The 21,010-nt window shown below is 39.4% G+C and overlaps 1 protein-coding gene across 2 annotated transcripts in view; it reads left to right on the top strand.

Moving 5' to 3' along the window:
• LOC144721565 (receptor-type tyrosine-protein phosphatase alpha-like) overlaps window positions 1-21,010 on the top strand; it is a 40,087-nt gene that overhangs the window by 15,872 nt on the left and 3,205 nt on the right. For both annotated transcript variants that reach the window (XM_078599280.1, XM_078599281.1), the window contains 11 exons: window positions 989-1,025; window positions 1,926-2,023; window positions 9,569-9,688; window positions 11,044-11,210; window positions 12,096-12,381; window positions 13,226-13,319; window positions 14,029-14,105; window positions 15,257-15,391; window positions 16,231-16,356; window positions 17,349-17,500; window positions 18,119-18,254. In XM_078599280.1, coding sequence (XP_078455406.1) covers window positions 989-1,025; window positions 1,926-2,023; window positions 9,569-9,688; window positions 11,044-11,210; window positions 12,096-12,381; window positions 13,226-13,319; window positions 14,029-14,105; window positions 15,257-15,391; window positions 16,231-16,356; window positions 17,349-17,500; window positions 18,119-18,254 — 1,428 coding nt within the window. The remainder of the gene's footprint in view (window positions 1-988; window positions 1,026-1,925; window positions 2,024-9,568; window positions 9,689-11,043; window positions 11,211-12,095; window positions 12,382-13,225; window positions 13,320-14,028; window positions 14,106-15,256; window positions 15,392-16,230; window positions 16,357-17,348; window positions 17,501-18,118; window positions 18,255-21,010) is intronic.

The following is a 21,010-nucleotide window of genomic DNA, read 5'->3' as shown; positions in this document are numbered from 1 at the left end:
TTTATGCATGGTGGATGCCTATCCAACCACTATCCTGGCACAATCCAGCTTAACTTCCATGATCTGATGAGATCAGGTGCATTCTGGGTAGTTTTAGTCATTGGCTTTTCCATCAAATATTTTACAATTATGCAAGGATGAATTACGTTTTACACTAAATACAGACAACTATCTACACTTTATTTTCTAACAAGTTGGAAGCCTAGTAACTATAAATGTGATAATACATAGATTTTAGTCTCAAGTGCTAAGCTAACCACATTTGGGTCCTATTTCCCTTATCAGCTCTCTGGTTAAACACTTTTACTGACGTGTTGGTGCAACGCACACATGCAAAACGCCTACCCTAATCTCATATACAACAGATGCATGCCAGCGGGAAGGCACTGGCCTATCGTCCAAACATGCCCATGTCATATTTTCTCATCTCGGCCAGGAGCATTCGATGGTGTATGAATTATGGCATATGAGATTAATCTATTTCTGCATCATGCGAAAAAGTCTGCACTGTTACTTTGGGTATGGCAAGAACTTACGAATGCTGTATGTGTACACATTTTGTACACGTGGCTGTTCCCATAGCATGAGTAGGTAATTGTGTTTATGGGATAATAAGTTGGCACTGCCAAGCTGATCATGCTACGTCTTGGGGAATATAACAGTCATTTAAAACATCGGTTTAATAATGCATTTCGAGTGTATGTACTTTAGTTTTCACGTACGAAACTTACTTTTGTTTTATTCTCTTACATTTACTGTGCCGAACATAATTGTTACATTTTGAGAAATGCTGACAATACAATTTACTTAAGTAAGCTTTCCTGCCTTTTATAGCTGTTTCCTGAGCTAAGGCTGGTTGCCCACATTATGATTCATACTTCATATAAAAAAACTAATCAAAACACAAATGAACCAAAAGTTAACTAAAAAATCAGACATGGTTGTTGGTTTTATTTTTTATGGATATCTTTCATTTATTCAATTATAGGGATATCAAGACAAGAACAAATTTATTGCAGCTCAGGGTAAGTGAAACTAACATATCAGTAATAATCCTAATTACTGTTTGCTAATATATAAGTTATGTTCTTAATGTGTGCAGTCTTGAATAATTTTCCTGTTTATTTGTTGCTGGTTATATTTATATATCGATATCATGAGAATACCTGTTTAATTTGACACTGAATATTTTGGTATAATAAAAACAAACTTTGGCTCACACTTTTGTATGCTTGGTTGTTTAAAGATAATGGATATTGCATCTGTGAGTCGGGATAATAACCAATTAGGGGTGTAACGATGCAAAGATATATTTATTAATGTGTTGACTCGTGTGTGTTAGAATAAGTCTCTTTTTGGTTTTCTATTTTTATGTGCACTAGCTTCCCCATGACTTCTGTAGTCACTTGAGACCATCTCATTCATTAAATGTTAAATGTATCTATCTTCTTGGTTCTTTCGGTAAAGTCACGTAGAAGGGAAATAATAAAATAATAAAAATAAAACATACTATTATTTTATTATTTCCCTTCTACGTGACTTTACCGAAAGAACCAAGAAGATGAATCCCTGCAGTCACGAAAGCTTTAAATCGAAATGTATCTATCCTCAAGGTGAATCACGACCCTGAATCACAATAATTTATTACATTGCAAGGGGGTGAATAATTAAACCCCTGCAAATCGTTCACAAATACTGTTAAAGGCTAACTACAATATACTTTTCTTGAGAAAGCATACATATTAATAACCGTTAAAATTCTATTTTCATTGCTTTACAATAGTGTTGTAATCATCATTCATTGATAATGGTAATCTGTTAGTAGAAATATATATATCTTTAAATCCTTTGCATTATCCTTGGTAATATAATCTATATATGTCACTCTGCTTATTGACCCTTGACCTCTGTGCTCATCGTTAAAGGCCCAAAAGAGGAGACCCTAACTGACTACTGGCGGATGATCTGGGAACTGAACACTGCCACTATCGTCATGGTGACCAACCTGAAGGAAAGGAAGGAGGTAATTTGCAAGGAAATTCACTCGCCATCTTACAGGGAGGAAAATCAAATGCCATTTCCTCCCTACTTTTTTTTTTTAAAGCGTGACTCACTTTGAGGCCAATTTGTGATTTAATTAGTGTACACATGATCTTCACCGCTGAATAAAAGTTTCAAGCAACTGCAAAGTGTTTGACACAGCTGAGTAATTTTCACATGTTTATTTTTTCAGTGTGATTTTATTATTTATTGCAAAGTAGTCAAGCATGGCTAAGATGCTTGGCTGAAAATAACTAAAAGAGCAGCACGACTAAATTATTTTAATAGTTCAAAAGCAGCTCCCCAAGCGAGGTCTGGGGCTGAATAGCCTGTTGACCGGCAAGTTCACCCAGTCATGCTTCACAGTGCATTTAATTGAATGTGCAGCTGTTGAACTCGAATGAAAGCCACACACCCATAGCTTTTAATTTTGAGGTTTGTCCACTTGGCAACTGAAAAGTTGTCATCTTGCTTATTTTCCCAATCTGCTTCATACCTGCATACGTTTGTGAATGTGCACATGTCTATGTACAACCCTCTTGCGTAAATTAATTGCTGGATGATGAATCTTCCCATGCCGCATAGATCATGAGTGTTATTTGCCGATACTTAACCACACCTGTCAGTGAGAGTTGGTGAAGGTGAGGAGCATAGCTCTTTGAGCCTAGAAGTATCATACAACAATTGACTTGGCAGCACTTCGCTCCACTGCCCATAACCACACAGCCTATAACATCATCCAATCACTCTCCAGGCTTAACTCCACTTCGCTTCTGATGTTTTATGAGATCGGGTAAATTCTGGGTAAGTTCGTTATAGACACGTTTGTGAATACTGACCAGAAAATGTGACTTTTTCATATCAACGTTTACTACAACTTACGACTATGTGCTGCTTTGGCGTATTGCTCAGTGTTTCAGTTAATTATGATGTTTGAAACACCTCTCGGAGTTTCACAGTGAAGGGCATGTATTTTAAGCAGGATCATTTGCCTTACCGTGCCATGGAAATACATGATTGTTGTGACTGATTCATCAAACGGCAAAGAAGAGTTTATTCTGCTAAGGACCACCAGTGATGGTTACAAAAGAGAGCTTTAATGTCAGCGTTTTAATACCGTGCAAGACAATACATTATTAATATTCATGTGAATACAACACTTTTTTTTACACACTGTCCATGTCAGCTGCCTTGGAATTCTGCTTACTGTATGGAAAGTGAATATAGTTGTTGGACAAGACAATGCAGAGTGTCCGTAACCTCAGCATCCTTACCCCCCAAGCATGTTGCCCTCTGCAAGACCTACCTTTCCTTGAATTGTTGGGGGCCACCTGACAAGGCCACACTTGGCAGATTAGATTTGCCCATTGCCAGCAGGAGTGGCAGGTTGTCCTTGCATCATTGACTGTCTTTATCCTCGTAGAACTCGGTGTATAGTTCAAAGGTTAATGTATTTGTATTTACGAACACAAGTCCCTGCAGAGTCTGCATTGCTCCTCAGAGAGAATTTCCATCAGATTCAAAGTTTGTTAACACCCATCATTCTTTTGCCCCCCCCCACCCCTTCACCACCCCAACAAAAACACATTCAGGAAGTCTAAGCCTTTTGGAAGGTGGGGTGCAATATGACTATTTTTAATTTTGAAAACTTTGATAGGTGGCACATCCTGCCATTGTCGGCAATAGCCTCACGTAAAATAAGGCTATACTAGAAATAAAAATGAACATTCACAGTGGATGTTGAAATTGCGCCTTATTTACTTGAAATCTCCAGAGAGATAATTAGGAATAATGACAGATCGTGGTTTAAATTAGACTTGATAGAATGTACCACATAAGACGCATTATATTAATGAATTCATGATTATGAAATGTGCCGGAGAGTGTTTTGTTCACATATTAAAGTCAGCCTGCGATATGTGCTTTTATTACTCTTATGATTTGAACAGAATTCGTCCTCTAGTTTGATGTCTCTATCTCTATGACGCATTTTGGTTCCATCATGCTCTCATGGCTACTATTTGCGTTGTACCAACAATTAACCAACCGCATGTGGTACATTCTATATGACTGTACTACCATGCTCCCATAGCTTGTCATGAAATCTTCAATCACCTTTGCGTAGTCTTCTCTTAATTTTATCATCCTATTTTATTTTTCTTGGGTTTCCAGCGTTTTTGTACTGTCCCTTATTTGGCATTTTCATCCATTTATAATATTTCTCATTTTATTCAATGTACATTTGTTGTTTCACATGACTGGGTTTCTTTCTTTTTTTACTTTGTCCCCCCCCCCCAATTTCAGTCCAACACACATTAGCGCTAGTTAATTCATTATTTAACTGATCAATGGGTAATTTAGAGGCCTACCAACCATTTGAGCAAGTTGGATTGAGAAAAGGTTTTTGTTTACCATTCACCACGTACATTCTATCAATCAAATAAATAAAGGCAAGTGTAATCAAATTCCATTCTACCTGGCTTTTGAAGACTAAGAAAGGGCATTTCTTTTTCAATGTAAACGGATGCAGTCCTACAGGCTCCCACATGGAGACCATAATGAAAATATATAGAAATCATCAAATCCATTTATAAAGATAGAACAGCTGCATTGATGTTGAATAAAGAATGTAATAAAATTCAAATCAGAAGAGAAGCCATGCAAGGACATGAACTCCCACCATGGCTATTCACAATGACATAAGATATATTCTGAAAATGGTATTGGAGAAATATAGGCATACACATGAATGGAGAGAGCATTAACCATATTTGATTTATTGGTGACATAATCATTGTAACAAGCAATGAAAAATAATTACACAAAATGATGAAAATACATAACAAAGAAGGCTGTAATTTTGATGATTTTGTTTGCTCATAAATAGGAGCAAAACAAAAATCACATACAAATTCGCTGAAAAAAACATCATTGTCAGAGGGAAACAACTGGATAACATAATTAGAGTATTTATATATTTGAAAAATATCGAAGTTGAACCGAGATAAAAAAAACTATTACACACAGCAAGTTTGGAATGCTTTTTATTAAACTGATTTTGTTAAAGAAAAGCAACATCGATGTGAGTAAATATTTATTTTCAATCGGCCGACAATGTTGTGGATCATAAACATCGTCACTGACAAATGGAACAATAGTTGAGGGACGAAACTGGTGATGGAGAGGCGGTCAAAGGAATGAATGCCCCCGAGGGGGCGACCACTGCGGAGATTGAGCAATGAGATTTTGGCACGTGCAAGAGTGAGATGGATTACGACATCACGAGACTATAACAGATTGTGACAACGTGCGGAGAGGGCTTCATCTAGCAGTGGATAGGTCATGGCTGTTGATGATGAGATGATGATGAAATATCAGTGACTAATAGGCTGGTTCATGTTTTTTTTTCCCAGCGTTACATATATAAGGAAAACAACAAAGATACTCGATAATTGGTTGAAACTTCCACATAATCTCATATCTTTAAACTCAACTTTTAAAAATGATATTACTTTCGCAAACAATGAAACATTTAAAAGAAACCCAATTGAACATATAAGTGGAAAACTAAATGGCATAGGGTATTTTGGAACAGTGTGTATGGGCAATCAATCATGACTGCCGCGTATTTCCATGGCATGCTAAACTCACGTTAATGCTTGGATTCATTCATATCCTTCATATAGGACATTTGAACCCTTTGGTAAGCATAATACAATATGAGGGTTTCATAATGAGTGACCATGTGAGATTAATGCTCTTTATTAATGGTCATTGTCAAGGCTATGCTTATGAAAACACTTTTTGAGATGGTGACTGTTTGGCTCTAGTGTAAAAGTAAAACGTTCTAGGTGGCTTTTGCTTGTGTTAACTGTAATCCAACACATCTGCCAGACTTCTAGGACCTTTGCATAACTCTACCGGTTTATCCAGTTCAAGTAAGAATTCTCACCAAATAGGCAAAAGAATGTCATTCAAGTTGCTTGCAGGTGGCTCTGATAGTGTACGACTTGCAATCTGAAGGTTGCATGTTTAAATCCTGGTTTGGGGGGTTGACTTAGCCCATAATCTGGCAGGGTTCGATAAAATGAGTAATCTTTTCGGGATGTCAACAGTGGTTTTATTACGGTTAGAGTTTAACCTGCCATAGGAATCGGGGATTTCCATTACTGGCTCCGAACTAAATGACCACGACAGCGATGTTCATTTCAGCAGATCTAGAAGGTTCAAAGATGTTATTAGAATAACTGATTGTTTTAAGAAGGTGCATTATATCCTTCACAAAATAGTAAGTGCGGCCTAAGTACAGTGTACATTTTTTTTGTATGCTGCATCATGCAGGGTAGAACACATATCTTCTAATCTGGTGTGCTCTGGAGAATTATTTTTGAGGTTTGCATTGTGTGTTTAGCAATGATAAAGGAATAATGAAACAGGCATTATCACATTTTGTGGTTGTCGGTTTGGGCTGCGCCAGAAAGAAAACGCCGATTTACAGTTGGTTGCTGCTTATCACACGTACCAAAAGCCCCTGTATCTAGGAATGTAGGAAGGCAACTTGGGTGGGGTGTAATTGTGAGGTCTTTTGGGTTCCTGTGTCACAAGAGAAACAGGTTGTTTGCAGCAGGACTGGGCCAGACAGGGACAGTATTTTTTCGAGCAGGATTTATATACACCGTTAAGCATGAAGCAGAATATTTATTGCACGAATTTAAATCATCAGCCATGATCAATCCACTGCTGGATGAGTGTCCTTTCTCAAGCTGCAACCACCTCTCACAATGCTGCGATGTCATAATTTGGCTGGCATTTGCACACGGACTGATTTAATTGCACCGTCTCTTGGGTGGATGTCTTCTCTGGTGTGTCTCATTCCTTGGCTGGAACTCCATCGTTAATCTAAATACAATAGTGGTTATTTTCATACCATGGTATATTCATTGGTGCCTGTTGATGAGATGACTTGCAGTTTTAACTTAACTGAAGTTTGCCTGCTGTAGTTATTACTGCAGAAGATTAGTTTTTTTGTACTATTAATGTGAGTGAATGTATTAATTATCAGCCATAATCAATCCACTGCTGGATGAAGGATACCCAAACCTCAAACTCTGTGGTTTAAAGATCCACCTAGCACCTACGAAAAAAACTAGCTGTCTTTAAAAATGATAAATCTCAATCTGAACTCTTCACATACATGTAAGTTGAGCTTTAGGCAGTCATGCATTGTATTGCTTGTCAGTACAATGCTAAGGGATAGGATGAATGACCTTTAAGGACATATCAGAAGTCACTTCCCCTGAATAACTAAAAGTGATTACTTGAATCACAGTACTTACAATATCTACTTTAGTGCCTTAATTAAATTAATATTAAGGTACATGTACAGCTCTTGTGTCAATCCACTGCTGGATGACATCCTCCCCATGCCACGTGGATCGTGGAGGTTATATTACCAGATTTCACCACCCTGATCAATGCCAGTTGGCACTGCATGCTGCTAACAATGTAGCCCAACAGCAGTCTGCATGGTGTTCACCCATTTAAGCACTATCCAGGATCAAGCCTGCTTGGATTCCAACATCTGACAAGATTGCGTGCTTTCCAGCTAATTCGGTCACAGGAAAATGAACAATAATCTAGGCAATTAAAAAATACATGTATTGCATGTACCATCACTACCACTTTAATTTGTTAAGTATCTGTGAACTGAACTGGCTATATGTGATAGTTTCGCTAAATGGTGCAAACTTTTGTCCTTGCAAAATAATGTTCTGGTATGTGCCTTTTTATTGCAAGTAAACAATTACATGGCTTATTTTAAAATAACCTACATTTCAATATATTATCATGCAGGTGATGGAGCTTAAGTACATTTAAGATCATTTCAAAAGCGTTTGAACATTATTCTCATGTTCCAATTGGCTCACTGCTCATGCTAAGAACATATATTTGCATTTATTGACATATCAATGATCAGCTGATTCGTGTTTAAGCAAAAAAAGAGCCTGATGTTCTTTTTCAGATAAAGTGAAGTTGGGCAGACATTGCATTTTGTTTGAGTGTCTGCTTCCATGGCTTAATTGGTGCAGGTCGTTAAAGTGCTTAAAGCTTGCAGGGCTGTTTACCCACGCCATTGCAGCTCTGCCCCAGGGAGATCTCTAATGACCAACAATATGGAGCAAAGTGCTTCCTGTTTATAACTTAATTGTCTTGGTCAAAAAGGAAATGTTCATGTCCTTTTTACGAAGACTGTTAAAATGAATATACGTAAAACATGAATTTGGAAGTGTTTTTTTACGTCACTTATTCTTCCTTCTGTATTATTTTTAATATATACGATTCTGGCTTGTATACAAAGCACGGTGTCTTCAAATTTATCAACTGTTATCCATCGGCAGCCTATTTTTGACTCCCAAAAGCAGTACACAGTCTACTACCAGGCAGGGTGTAAAGAAAGAATATCCATTGAGAGATTGTATTGGGAACCCAAGTGATGATTCACATGCACGTTTTCTGGACCAAAATAGGACTTAGATGTTCATGTTTGCCGTGACAGAAAGATAGACATGGTTTTGAACCAGAACCTGCCCGTTTACAACAATCCAACTCGTGAAAAAAAAGCTTAATAGTGATTGGCTGCAAGCCTCCGATCATCAGCCATGATCAACAATCTCCTGGATGAATGCCTCCCCAGGCCATCATCTCTCAATCCTACGATGTAACAATCCATCTAATACCTTCTCCAAAGCTGATTTTATCCCTCCATCTCTGCGTTGTGGACATCCTTTACGGGCACGTTCCCTTCCTTGTCTGCCACTATCGTTAGTTTCAACCACCGACTGTCATTTTTTTCTAGGGACGTGTCCTGCTCAATATATGCCTGATAGTTCTTGTTTAAAACTTAGGTCATGCATCAATGCCACCCTATCTCTAAAACAAATGGCCATTAACAAAACGGTTTGGTGTGGATATCTGTAGCAATCCAGTGATGCATGCTCTACACTTACACAATGATATATATTTTGGCGTGATTTTAGGTTACTCAATGTGAAAATAGTTAAGAATGTTATTACATGTGTTTTATTTAGGCTGAACTAAATTTTGTTCATTATAACAAAAATATTACAAACCTTTTACCAATTACTGGTAAAGTCGCAATATTGTATTTTAATAATCACTCGCGTGAAATTTCTAACGAGTAATTGTCAGGCCTATTTAAGAATATGTGTTTGGCTGTAAGGCCTATTTTATATTTATACTATTCTTTTCACTGTTTCCATAAGTGTTGCAATATGTATAACTTTGCTATTGTAAGTTGATCTCACAAGAGGAAGTATTAGGAGCAGTGGTCAAATGAAACTTTATAAGCTACAAACCATATATTTTTCTCCACACTAAACAAATGCACGTTTCAACCAGTTTATTTCACCTTGTGTCCTTTCGTGCCAGTTCTGCCTTATGTTTAAACCATAACACATTGCTTACGTGGTTGTCTGACCCTCACTCTCCCCTTCCTCGCTGTGTGTAGTGCAAGTGTGCACAGTACTGGCCTGACCAAGGGTGTTGGACATATGGCAACTTACGGGTGTCAGTGGAGGATGTTACCGTGCTGGTCGATTACACCATCCGCAAGTTTCTCATCCAAGTGGTGAGATTTCTGCAGTGTGCAATTCCCCTTTTTGCCTCCACTGTCCCAGTAATGCATTGCCACCTTGTGGTGGATGACTTGAAGTTGCTTTTTCAATCAGACATGAACGGGCCTTGCGGGGGTATATTGGAGGTCGAGTGTAGAAGGTAAAGGTGCAGCCTTGCAATTGCTTGCTTACATCATCGCTAGCGGAAGGGCCTCAAGAGGAAGCTTGAGAGAGCTCCTGTAAAGGGTGTTTAGTCTACTCTTCTACCCTGGCCTGACGTCTTGGAAGACATTTGAGTAGCCACATAATATCCCACACACGTGACCTGCCACTCAACAAACGGTGGAGTTACCCGTTCATGCTCCTGGGTTGGACAGAGGCGATTGAATGTAATTAGCGAAAAATTGCAAGATTAATGCTGTTTATTTTACTTGACCATAACGACTGTTTTTGTTTATTTTCACAAATAATGAATGTAATGAAAAAAATGTCATTCATATCCACGGAGGCCGAATGTTAGTGTTAGGTTATCTGCACGTACATCTTCATGGCTGAAATCTTTTGTACACTGGGAATGGTGTCCAGGTTATTCCATAAACCCAATCAGTTTTTTAAAGTGTGGGCTAGATCAAAAACGTTGATGATGAATAGATCACAGTTGCTGAAATTCACTAACATATCTGAATTGCCCAGTGCTGACAGCTGAAACTCATGGGCACTAGAAGTTTGTTGGCATCATTTGCACGACGTTACACTTGAGCCAAGAGCCTGTCATGATCCATGACTGATCATGACGGAGCTGTGTGTTCATGTTATTTTCAAGTCATATTTATGTCCATTAAGCCCTTTGATAAATAAATTGTGGACACAAATAGACAATGTAATTTTATATATGGCTCTGCTATTTATCAGAGAAAAGTTCCAATTTTGCATAGGGGTCGGCTGCTCGGAATTGTATCTGTCCACGTGCTCCTATTCCGTGCTCCTCTAATCACATCCACTCTTAGATCTCGTTCCACCATATCCTTCAATCTCACCCTGTACTGCCCTGCACTGGTGACATCTCCATAGCTCTTATCATTGCATCTTCTTTGCCTCTTCTCAGCACATGCCCACACCTTCTAAGCCTCGCCTCCCATAATGTGTCAAGAACAGTAGTGTAACCATTGCTAAAAATCGGACTTTAAAATTATACTTAATTTTGTTCCTTTGGCCATTTTTGTTTTTGCAATAACATTGCAAATTTTTGTGCATTTGAAATGTTGTTTAAAATTAAATCGTAACATGCACCTTTTAATGTCTTACTTTCATTTGTTGTCAATTAGTGGCATTCGAAGAAATTAATACTTAATGCTTGCTCTTGGCACAGGTGGGAGACATTCCTAACAAGAAGCCTCCCAGGCTGATCACCCAGTTCCACTTCACCAGCTGGCCAGACTTTGGAGTACCCTTTGCCCCCATTGGCATGCTGAAGTTCCTCAAGAAGGTTAAAACCTGCAACCCACCATATGCTGGGCCTATTGTTGTGCACTGCAGGTATGATTGTTTTTGATCACTTTTGTTGCATATAAATAACACATTCCTGCGGAGGGAGCTGGTAGGAACGTTGGGTTGCTCGGTCAATGGCCAGGGTCAACGGCGGCGTGGTGTATTCAGCAAATATGGCCGAGTGAGGGCGGGCACAAGCCGGCGTGAGTAGGTTAAACGTTGAATTTTATAAGGGCACCACGGAGTGACCAGCCCCTCCCCACCCAGCCCCACCCCTCCCACCCCCCACCCAGCATCACCCACCCCACCCAGCCCCTCCCCACCCTCCCCACCCAGCTCCTCCCCACCCTCCCCACCCAGCCCTTCCCCACCCTCCCCTCCCCTCCCCACCCAGCCCCACCCTCCCCTCCCCACCCACCCAGCCCCTCCCTGCACGACGGACGGACACAATAATCCCCTGTGGGCTGGTGTAACCAGGAGGTTCCTACCAGTATTAGACTGCTATTTTATAGCACTCTAGAATATCTATGTAGCTTCCTTTACCTATGACCTGTATGTACTTGTGACACATTTATTTACTGTTATTCAGTTCTACCTCAAAGCTGTTTATATGTACATTGGCAATATCTATTTTAAAATAGTTATTTTAATTTGGAACACACATAGCTACACCACTAAATGTCTCATTATCCATCCAAATAAAAACAGTTATGCACATTTGCATGTGTGCATGACCAAAACTTACATGCAATGCTGAATTCACATTCCTGCACTTGGGAACCGTTATTTTTAATATAAGTTTTTTCTTCGACCGGCATTGCCTGAATGTCACGTAATGTCTACCACAGCAACAATCATTCCACGAGCCAGATGTGTTTCGCGGTCTCACATGCACGCGCCCGCTCGCCCGTTGCTGCATGTTCCCTTGCTCAGCGCGGGCGTGGGCCGCACGGGGACCTTCATCGTGATCGACGCCATGCTGGACATGATCCAGACGGAGCGCAAGGTGGATGTGTTCGGCTTCGTGACACGCATCCGCGCCCAGCGCTGCCAGATGGTGCAGACGGACATGCAGTATGTGTTCATCTACCAAGCCCTTCTGGAGTTCCAGCTGTACGGAGACACGGAGCTCGAGGTCACCTCGCTCGAGAGCCACCTGCAGAAGCTCTACAACAAGAACACTCCCTCTGGCTGCACAGGCTTGGAGGATGAGTTCAAGGTGCAGCAAGTCACAAAGACAGTGTTTGCCAAACATGCCTCTCAATAGAGCTCTTTAATGAACGGCTCCTGCCATAGCTTTGTGACGAGGGGGGTTCGTGTTACATAAAGTCATGCGTGGCATTGACTGGATGGCTGTTCATGGGGTTTTGTTTTAACCTAAATTGGGGGAGGGGGGGGCATGGGGGGGCAGGGCTGCTCTGGACCGATTCAGATATGACTCACTACTGATGCTAACCATGGTTAGAACTAAGGTCAGCTGGGCTCGATTGACCCCAAAAGCAATGACGTATTGATTTTAAAAACATGATTAGTATTATAAATACTATCTTATATTTTTATTGTCATCAAAAAGTTTAATTTACTGTGGATTGTTTCAGTCAAAACAGATTTTAGGCTGACTATAGCAGCTGGCTTTTATGTACCTTTTTTCTAAAATGCGTAACACTTCTTTTTTCACATATGGAAATGTATTGAGCCTAATTAACACCAAAATACATGTTCTTATAGATGTGAGAAATATTAAGTCAATCTCCTCGTTTACAAAAATAATTGTGCAAATACAAATTGGGCAAACAGAATTTACAGTGCTTTGTTAGTCCACAACTGGATGAAGGTCCCCCATGCCACGTCAGTCATGAGGGTTGTTTGACCATACTTCACCACGCTGGTCAGTGGGGTTGGTGAAGGGGCGCACAGAACCAGCTCGGAACGTTTTCCACCGATGTTAGCTTTAGCTGGGAATCAAACTTTAGTCTCCAGGTTCATATTACATTGTGCCAACCAATGTACTAATTACAACTCATTTGAAAATGTGCAATTAAACAACATGTTATCTCTTTCAGAAACTAACGACTGTGAAGATTCAGAATGAAAAGATGCGCACTGGCAATCTCCCAGCCAACATGAAGAAAAACAGGGTGCTACAAATCATTCCATGTAAGTGGCACAATATATTTTTGGAGCTCTCTTCTCCTTATGACAACAATTTTATTCCATAGATGGGCACTTTTGATTTGCCTTTGGGAATAGCAATCTTCGCCAATTTATAAAATGTACAGCGCACTCATAAAAAGTGCTTGGCTAATGATCAAGGTTATTTTATCACTTTAAAAAGTGACAATCTACCTTTTGCCATTAATGCCACACACAAAGCGTTCCCCAGAGTTCAGGCGCACATTAGCATTGATCTGCAGTATTTGATTACCCAAGAGCCGTCTAGACTTTTTCGCTGGCTATGTTGCCACATTAATTATCTGCTTGGGTCTGCTTTTGTAAAGAAATTAATGAGGTCTGCAATGTTAAAACACATTTTCATGAAGCCTTTTTACTCAAACGTTCCTATATTTTGACATCGGTAATTACCGATAATAATATGCGCAGCGAATAAGTAATTGTTGGATCAAAATGTCAGAACAATCTTACCTCTAAATTTCATATAAGGAAAATATGTAAAGCTCATAATTTATTGAGGTAACATCGCCATCTGCTGACTGTTAGAAAATGACAGTTGTGCAGCAATGCTGCAAGAGAAACCGTTGTTTGTTTCATGGCTCAAGTTCAAACGTTTACAGTGCTGACTTCACATTGCATGCGTGTAGATTTGTGCATTTTCTTGGGATGTGTTTAATTTATTGTTGTGTTACAGATGATTTTAATCGCGTTATTATACCTATGAAGCGAGGAGAGGAATTCACCGATTACATCAACGGATCTTTTATTGACGTGAGTGCTTTTTTACATATATATGTTTTGTGTAGAATAATAAAAACATTGGTCTAGGAACGAGAAATAAAGCGTAACTCTGTTTCACATGTACAAAAATGTGACATTTGTTTTGCACAGCAAATAGAACGTTTTCAATGCTTTTGCTATATAAATAGGATCTTTCCGATATGAAAATACAGCAGAGGTTTATACAGCCACTTTAAACAAGCAAAACATCTGCACAGATATATAGGACTTTGTTACAAACATCTATATGTGCCGCCAAATTGAATTGATTATTGCCAAGCTATACACATGCCACCTAATTGTGTTTGCCAATGCGGCTGAGCAAATACAATTATGTTTGGGAATCAATCCCCACATGGTCCATGGCGAGAGGCTTCGCACCTGTTAAATAGCCTGATATTTGCTTGCAGCTCTGCTGTGGCCATGAAATTGATTGAGCGCAGTCATCTGCCATACAGTCACAGGAACTGGCTGTGACCTGTGTGAAATAAAGGTCACCTTCATGTGAATACACTTCGTGTGTTTGTGCATCAATGGGGTTAAAAATACCATGGCAGTCTTGCCCAGTTCATATTTATCTTTAAGATAAATGATTAAATTTCGATTTAAAGCTTTCGTGACTGCAGGGATTCATCTTCTTGGTTCTTTCGGTAAGTCACGTAGAAGGGAAATAATGAAATAATAAAAATAAAACATAATAAAATTATTCTCACGACGTTTCGGCCACAACGCAAGCAGCCGTCCTCAGGTGAAGAACAGCTTAAATATACGCTGCCAAGCCTGGTGGTGCCCATTCAGACGCTGTCTTTCCGACAGACCTGTTTTTCGCCTGAGGACGGCTGCTTGCGTTGTGGCCGAAACGTCGTGAGAATTCTTTTATTATGTTTTATTTTTATTATTTTATTTTTTCCCTTCTACGTGACTTTACCGAAAGAACCAAGAAGATAAATGATTAAGCTTTTAATTTTAAACCATATATTTGTTCAGCACGTTTATCAATAACATTGAAATGATATTTAATAGGTGACGTTTCAGGAAATGGCCCTTCTTCATATCACTTATGTATATATGACATCCTATATTAGTGTGAAGGCATATAATTTGTATGTTTTCTTTTATATTTTGAAACATGTTGTATTTAGGGCTATCGGCAAAAAGATGCATTTTTAGCTGGCCAAGGTCCCTTGCAGCAAACGGTTGAGGATTTCTGGCGGATGGTGTGGGAGTGGCGATCCTGTTCCATCGTCATGCTGACCGAGTTGGAGGAGAGGGGCCAGGTATTCTTTTCAAGATGTGCATTTGCTTGTATTATGGAACCCACTTGATTGCAGAACTTTATCTTCAGCCTTGATTAATCCACTGCTGGATGAAAGCCTCCAAAAGTCGTCGCCAACTCTCATGGTTCTCCCAATGTAACAATCCAACTGGCACCTGCACATGAGCTTATTTCCTTGCTCCAGCTTCTTTATAGACGTCCTCTTGAATGTGTTCCATTCCTTGTTTAACCATACTTCACCACTGATCAGTGCTTGTTGTGGATGGCGATGGGGTGGAACCCAGCACTGGTTCAGATATCACATGCATCAATGATAATAGCCATGGCCAGGAATCGAATTCAACTCACCGCGTTTGTAGTTTAGTCCGCTATAACTGCTGCTCCACTGCTCTACCCCTTGACTTATATATAGAGAGATAGAGATATATGAAGAAAAAATTGTGCGAACAAATTTATTATGGGTTTCTAGTTTTACCAACTATAACTTATACAAAAGAAAACAAACACTGTGCCAAATGTTTTGTTTCCAATATATTTGAACTCGCAACCTTGGTAATAGAACCATTAAAAAAAAATTTTCATAGTGCTCATTAGTTTAGTTTGTACTTGAATCTGTATACAAATGTATGCAAACTTAATATTATTTTGCAATTTCTACCGAAGTAAAAAAAAGAGTAGCAACTTGTATATTCAATCGTAAAGTAATATTTTTTGTCAAAGCTTACTATTGCAAGCAAGGTAATACTGCACTGGTGTAAAACTCAACCGATTCATAAACATTCGCAGGGCACGTATTAGAACAAAATAACGTGTTGATATTTTTTGTGCATGTGAATTCAGGAGAAATGTGCCCGGTACTGGCCCACGGAAGGCACGATCACATACGGCGACATCATCATCGAGCTAAAGCAGGAGAATTCGCACGACAGCTACACCGTGCGTGACTTCAGCGTGTCTAACACCCGGGTGAGCTGCTGCTATTTTTATTTGAACCACACTTTGCGCGCGTTTAGAGAGTGGTAGTGTAGCGGTCAACACACTGCGCTACGAACCTGGCGGCCCGAGTTCGATTTCTGCTCACGGCTAAATGTGCACCTAGTGTGATGTGTTAACATTGCCACATGGTAGACAAAGGCAACTGGGCATTGTGCTGGTTACCGACCCTGTGGCGGCTTTAATATGTGCTCAAAAACAGTACTTTCCCCAACAGTCTTAAATGCTATATGGGGCATCTTTGTCTTACTGAGCTGTGAAACTCAGCATGGCAGTCACCTATGACATTATAAAGAGAACATTATCTATAAACAAACCTCCATTCTTTGTCTCAGCACAAAAAAATATATATTTAGTCATTGGTTTTCCAGGCAAATATTATCCAGCAGCATTTGTTTAAGCATGCAAATGCTTAGTACATGATTTGTATGTGGAGACATAATGGAGGCCTGTTTATATCATGTACAGACAGATTTTGTGGACTTGAAGCAATGCGGTATCTCTTTGCATCTCTGTGCATTATTTCATATCTGTATATACAGTGGCAATTTGCGAACACGATAATAGCAATGTATTAACTGTATATGTTTCAATTTTAAAATGTAAGGTGAGGAAAAAAATATTCGTTTGCTTTCATTAACTTTAATTGACAGTATTAGCCAACAACAATAAATATAAAATGAGTAAATAGGTTGATAAATAATATAATTGAGGTTTTCAAGAAAATAACTGGGGTTTTCAGGGTTTAAAATAGGGATAGTGTCAAGATTGATGGTTTATGAAATTATGCTGATTCCAGCATTGAAAACCTAAAATAAAATGTGTGCACTTTTATAAAGAGTTGCATTGCAAAAGTTAAAAATTACACTTCTTGGAAAACGAAGTGGTGCCAACAAGTGATGTTTTACATGGGGACAATTATTTTCATTTTAATCCTTTCACACTTTGCATATGTTGTCCTTCAGGAAAACAAGAGTCGACAGATCCGTCAGTTCCATTTCCATGGCTGGCCGGAGATTGGCATTCCAGAAGATGGCAAGGGCATGATCAGCCTCATTGCTGCTGTACAGAAACAACAGCAGCATACCGGCAACCATCCCATCACTGTGCACTGCAGGTGTGGCATTTTGTGTGGCTATGGTTCGGGAGGGTTGTGACAGATGCCTATTCTCTGTGTGAGATTAAAGCAGTAAAGGCTCGTTAGCTCTCTTCTAAATTGACGGAAGCAATTTCACTATTATCATGAAAACAGCCATATGCGTCAGCGTAATGTGATAAATCACCCAAATGTAAATTGGAATTTGCAGAATTAACTGTCATTTACATGTCACTGACATTTTAAGTAATTCTCCCAAATATAGTGACCTCTTTTAACACAATGTAGAAAAAATGTAAACAACAAACAGATATTTAGATTTTCACTCAAACGTGCACAGAATTCTGATTAATGCTCATATCAAATTTGCTTGCATTTTTTATATACACACTTTAGGAAACGGAAATAAAATTACTTTTTAATTTGACTGCGTCATTGTCATTTTAAACTTGTATTTTATGATGATGACATGGGCTTCTGTCACAGTAAAGTTTGGAATTTTCTTATAAATGGGTGTCACATTACCGTTCGAGATTTTAATCATTGTGGGGCATCAAAGCAGTTCCTTAAAGTTGTCTTAGCCTGGTTGATGCTCTTCACCCTGCTTCTGATGGTGCAACTTTTTTTCTTGCTTTGCAGTGCGGGCGCTGGTCGCACTGGCACATTCTGTGCCCTGTGCACCATCCTGGAGCGTGTGAAGACGGAAGGAATTCTTGACGTATTTCAGACGGTAAAGAGTCTACGAACACAGAGGCCCCACATGGTGCAGACCTTGGTGAGCGATTTCATTTGTACCATTGGTCCTTGGCTGGACTCATCGCAACGCTTGCTTTAATTTGGAAATGCATTGTAATGTTGGTGTTGCTAAAATAGCATTTCCCCAAGTCTAATCAACCTTTAAAACTTCATTTGAGATTTCACAAGTTGAAAATGTATTTACTGTAAAGGTTTATCTTATGAAATGCAAAGGCACTAGAATACTGTTTTCATGTAAATAAATATAATTTAGCTTGTTTCGCTTAAGATTGTTACAAACTCACGCAAGAATACAATTAATATCTTTGGTATTAGTCGCGTGACATTCTGGCTGCCTTCCCGCTTTTCTGTGGTTTCCTGCGCCTCAGATTCATTGTCTTTCATGAAGGGGTAAATTAAAACTGCACATTCCCCATCATTATAATCTAACTGAACATTTTAATGATAGTATTTGCAATCAAAAATGGCAATTACTTTTTGCATATAATTCCAGTTATTTAATCCTTTCATGCATCATGCCCACTGGTGGACTGCTGTGATTTATATGACTTTGAAATTATATTAATAAAATCACATTTTACGTGGTTCCTTTGACTCCTATAATTCAAATTAGTCTAATTCCTTAAATTATTTTTAATTTAATACTTCATGCATTATAGGGTTAATGCTACCCCAATTGCCAAATCCGGTTGTAAGCAATGTGTTAATGAGCCAAGAATGTCTGTGTCACGTGCGTGACGTCACTTCAAGTCGACCAGACCCCCTCATTAATCATCATGAACAGTATATTCTTGGATCTTTCGGTAAAGTCACATAGGTTCAAAGAAAATAACAAAAAATAACAAAAAACTACGACGTTTCGATTGCAACACAAGCGTTCGTCATCAGGAAAGGAATAAGAGGGGGACAGCTGCTGAGGCAGACTGTTTTAAAGGTTTAAAATGGGTGTAGCCCAAGGGTCATAAACGAAGTGGGTGGGGCTAGTGATGTTAATGTGAGAAATTAGCATGTTCATGGAAAATCGCAGAGCAGCAACGTCGAGCTCGGCGAGCGATGTGGCTGTGTTAGTGTGGGAAATGTAACCTGTTAATGTAAAATTGGAGAGCCCGAAAATAACAACTCACATTGGAAAGTGGTAGGATGGGAACATCACAGCCAGTTATGACTTAAACTGGCTGATAACGTCCTTCCAATGATTGCTCAGTTTATACCCATCTTCTCGATTGAAGTTGTGTCTGTGTATGTGGATGGTTTCATGAACTAATCTTTGTTGATAGCCAGTGGGTTTGCAAAGTACCTTCGTTTTTGAGAAATCAATGTCTCGGGCCGTGTTTGTGAACATGAGGCAGATCTGAAACACGGCTGGACCAATACCTCGTTCGTGGCTGACCATTGTATTAATGCGGTGGGCTCACACGAAATTGATTTTTTAAAGACGAAGGTACTTTGCAAACCCACTGGCTATCAACAAAGATTCGTTCATGAAGCCATTCACATATACAGACACAACTTCAATCGCTAAGAGGGGTACGAACTGAGCAATCATTGGAAGGACGTTATCAACCAGTATAAGTCATAACTGGCTGTGATGTTCCCATCCTACCACTTTCCGATGTAAGTTGATATTTTCGGCTCTCCGATTTTACATTAACAGGTTACATTTCCCACGCTAACACAGCCACCTCGCGCGCCGAGCTCGAGGTTGCTGCTCTGCGATCTACCATTAACATGCTAATCTCTCACATTAACACAGCCACCTCCACGCACACGTGGGGGCCACTCTCTGATCTTACATTAACATGCTAATCTCTCACATTAACATCACTAGCCCCACCCAATTCGTTTATGACCCTTGGGTTACACCCATTTTACACCTTTAAAACAGTCTGCCTCAGCAGCTGTCCTCCTCTTTTTCTTTCCTGATGACGAACGCTTGTGTTGCAATCGAAACGTCGTAGTTTTTTGTTATTTTTTGTTATTTTCTTTGAACCTATGTGACTTTACCAAAAGACCCAAGAATATGAATTCCTGTAGTCACGAAAGCTTTAAGTCACTCCACATGGGCGGGTGACGTCACTCCACATGGGGGGGGGGGGCGAGGCACCCCCTCCCCCCTCCTCAGCGTCAACTTACAACCCTCACTACAAAGGCAGAACCCTCACGTCACGCGATCTCCGTAATGTTATTGAGACATAGAAGTAAAAAGGGCGTCATGATGAACAAGGGATTATAACCTTGAAATGAAATAGGTCTGTGTCACCGCGCCCATACAAATTGCACACGAATTGATGCAATGAATATCACGTCGTGGTCTGCTTTTCGCTTGCAAGTATCAGATTTACTGAAATACACCCGTCGTCCTTAGATGGGGAAAAGGCTCGTTGTAAATAATAATATTCCCGAATACCAGTTGGCCAAAACATGAAGATTATATTGTCCTTTCAGTGGCCGTTTTTATTTGTTTGTTACATTTTGAAACATTAACAACTCGGTCACTACATAGTTACTTTATCAGTCACTTCTACTATCGTATATTTTTCAAAGTTCAGTTGCATAACTTTTGTTTTTATGAAAATTTGCAATATAGTTTAAAGCTATCATGCTGTTTTTCAAGATAGGGAATATGTCAATAAGTCTTTTTTTTACTTCTATTTTTGTTGTGGGACCATTCAACGAATAGATATTTTCCATTATATTTTTTATATATTCTTCCAGCGTATTTATTGGGGGTTTGAACCCCGTCATTGATTAGTTGCAACCACCTTTTGAGATGTC

Source organism: Lampetra planeri, chromosome 12 (assembly GCF_965212315.1).
Source record: "Lampetra planeri chromosome 12, kcLamPlan1.2.h2, whole genome shotgun sequence".
NCBI lineage: Eukaryota > Metazoa > Chordata > Hyperoartia > Petromyzontiformes > Petromyzontidae > Lampetra > Lampetra planeri.
The sequence above is the reverse complement of the archived record's forward strand: the minus strand, read 5'-3'. Positions and strand labels throughout refer to the sequence as shown.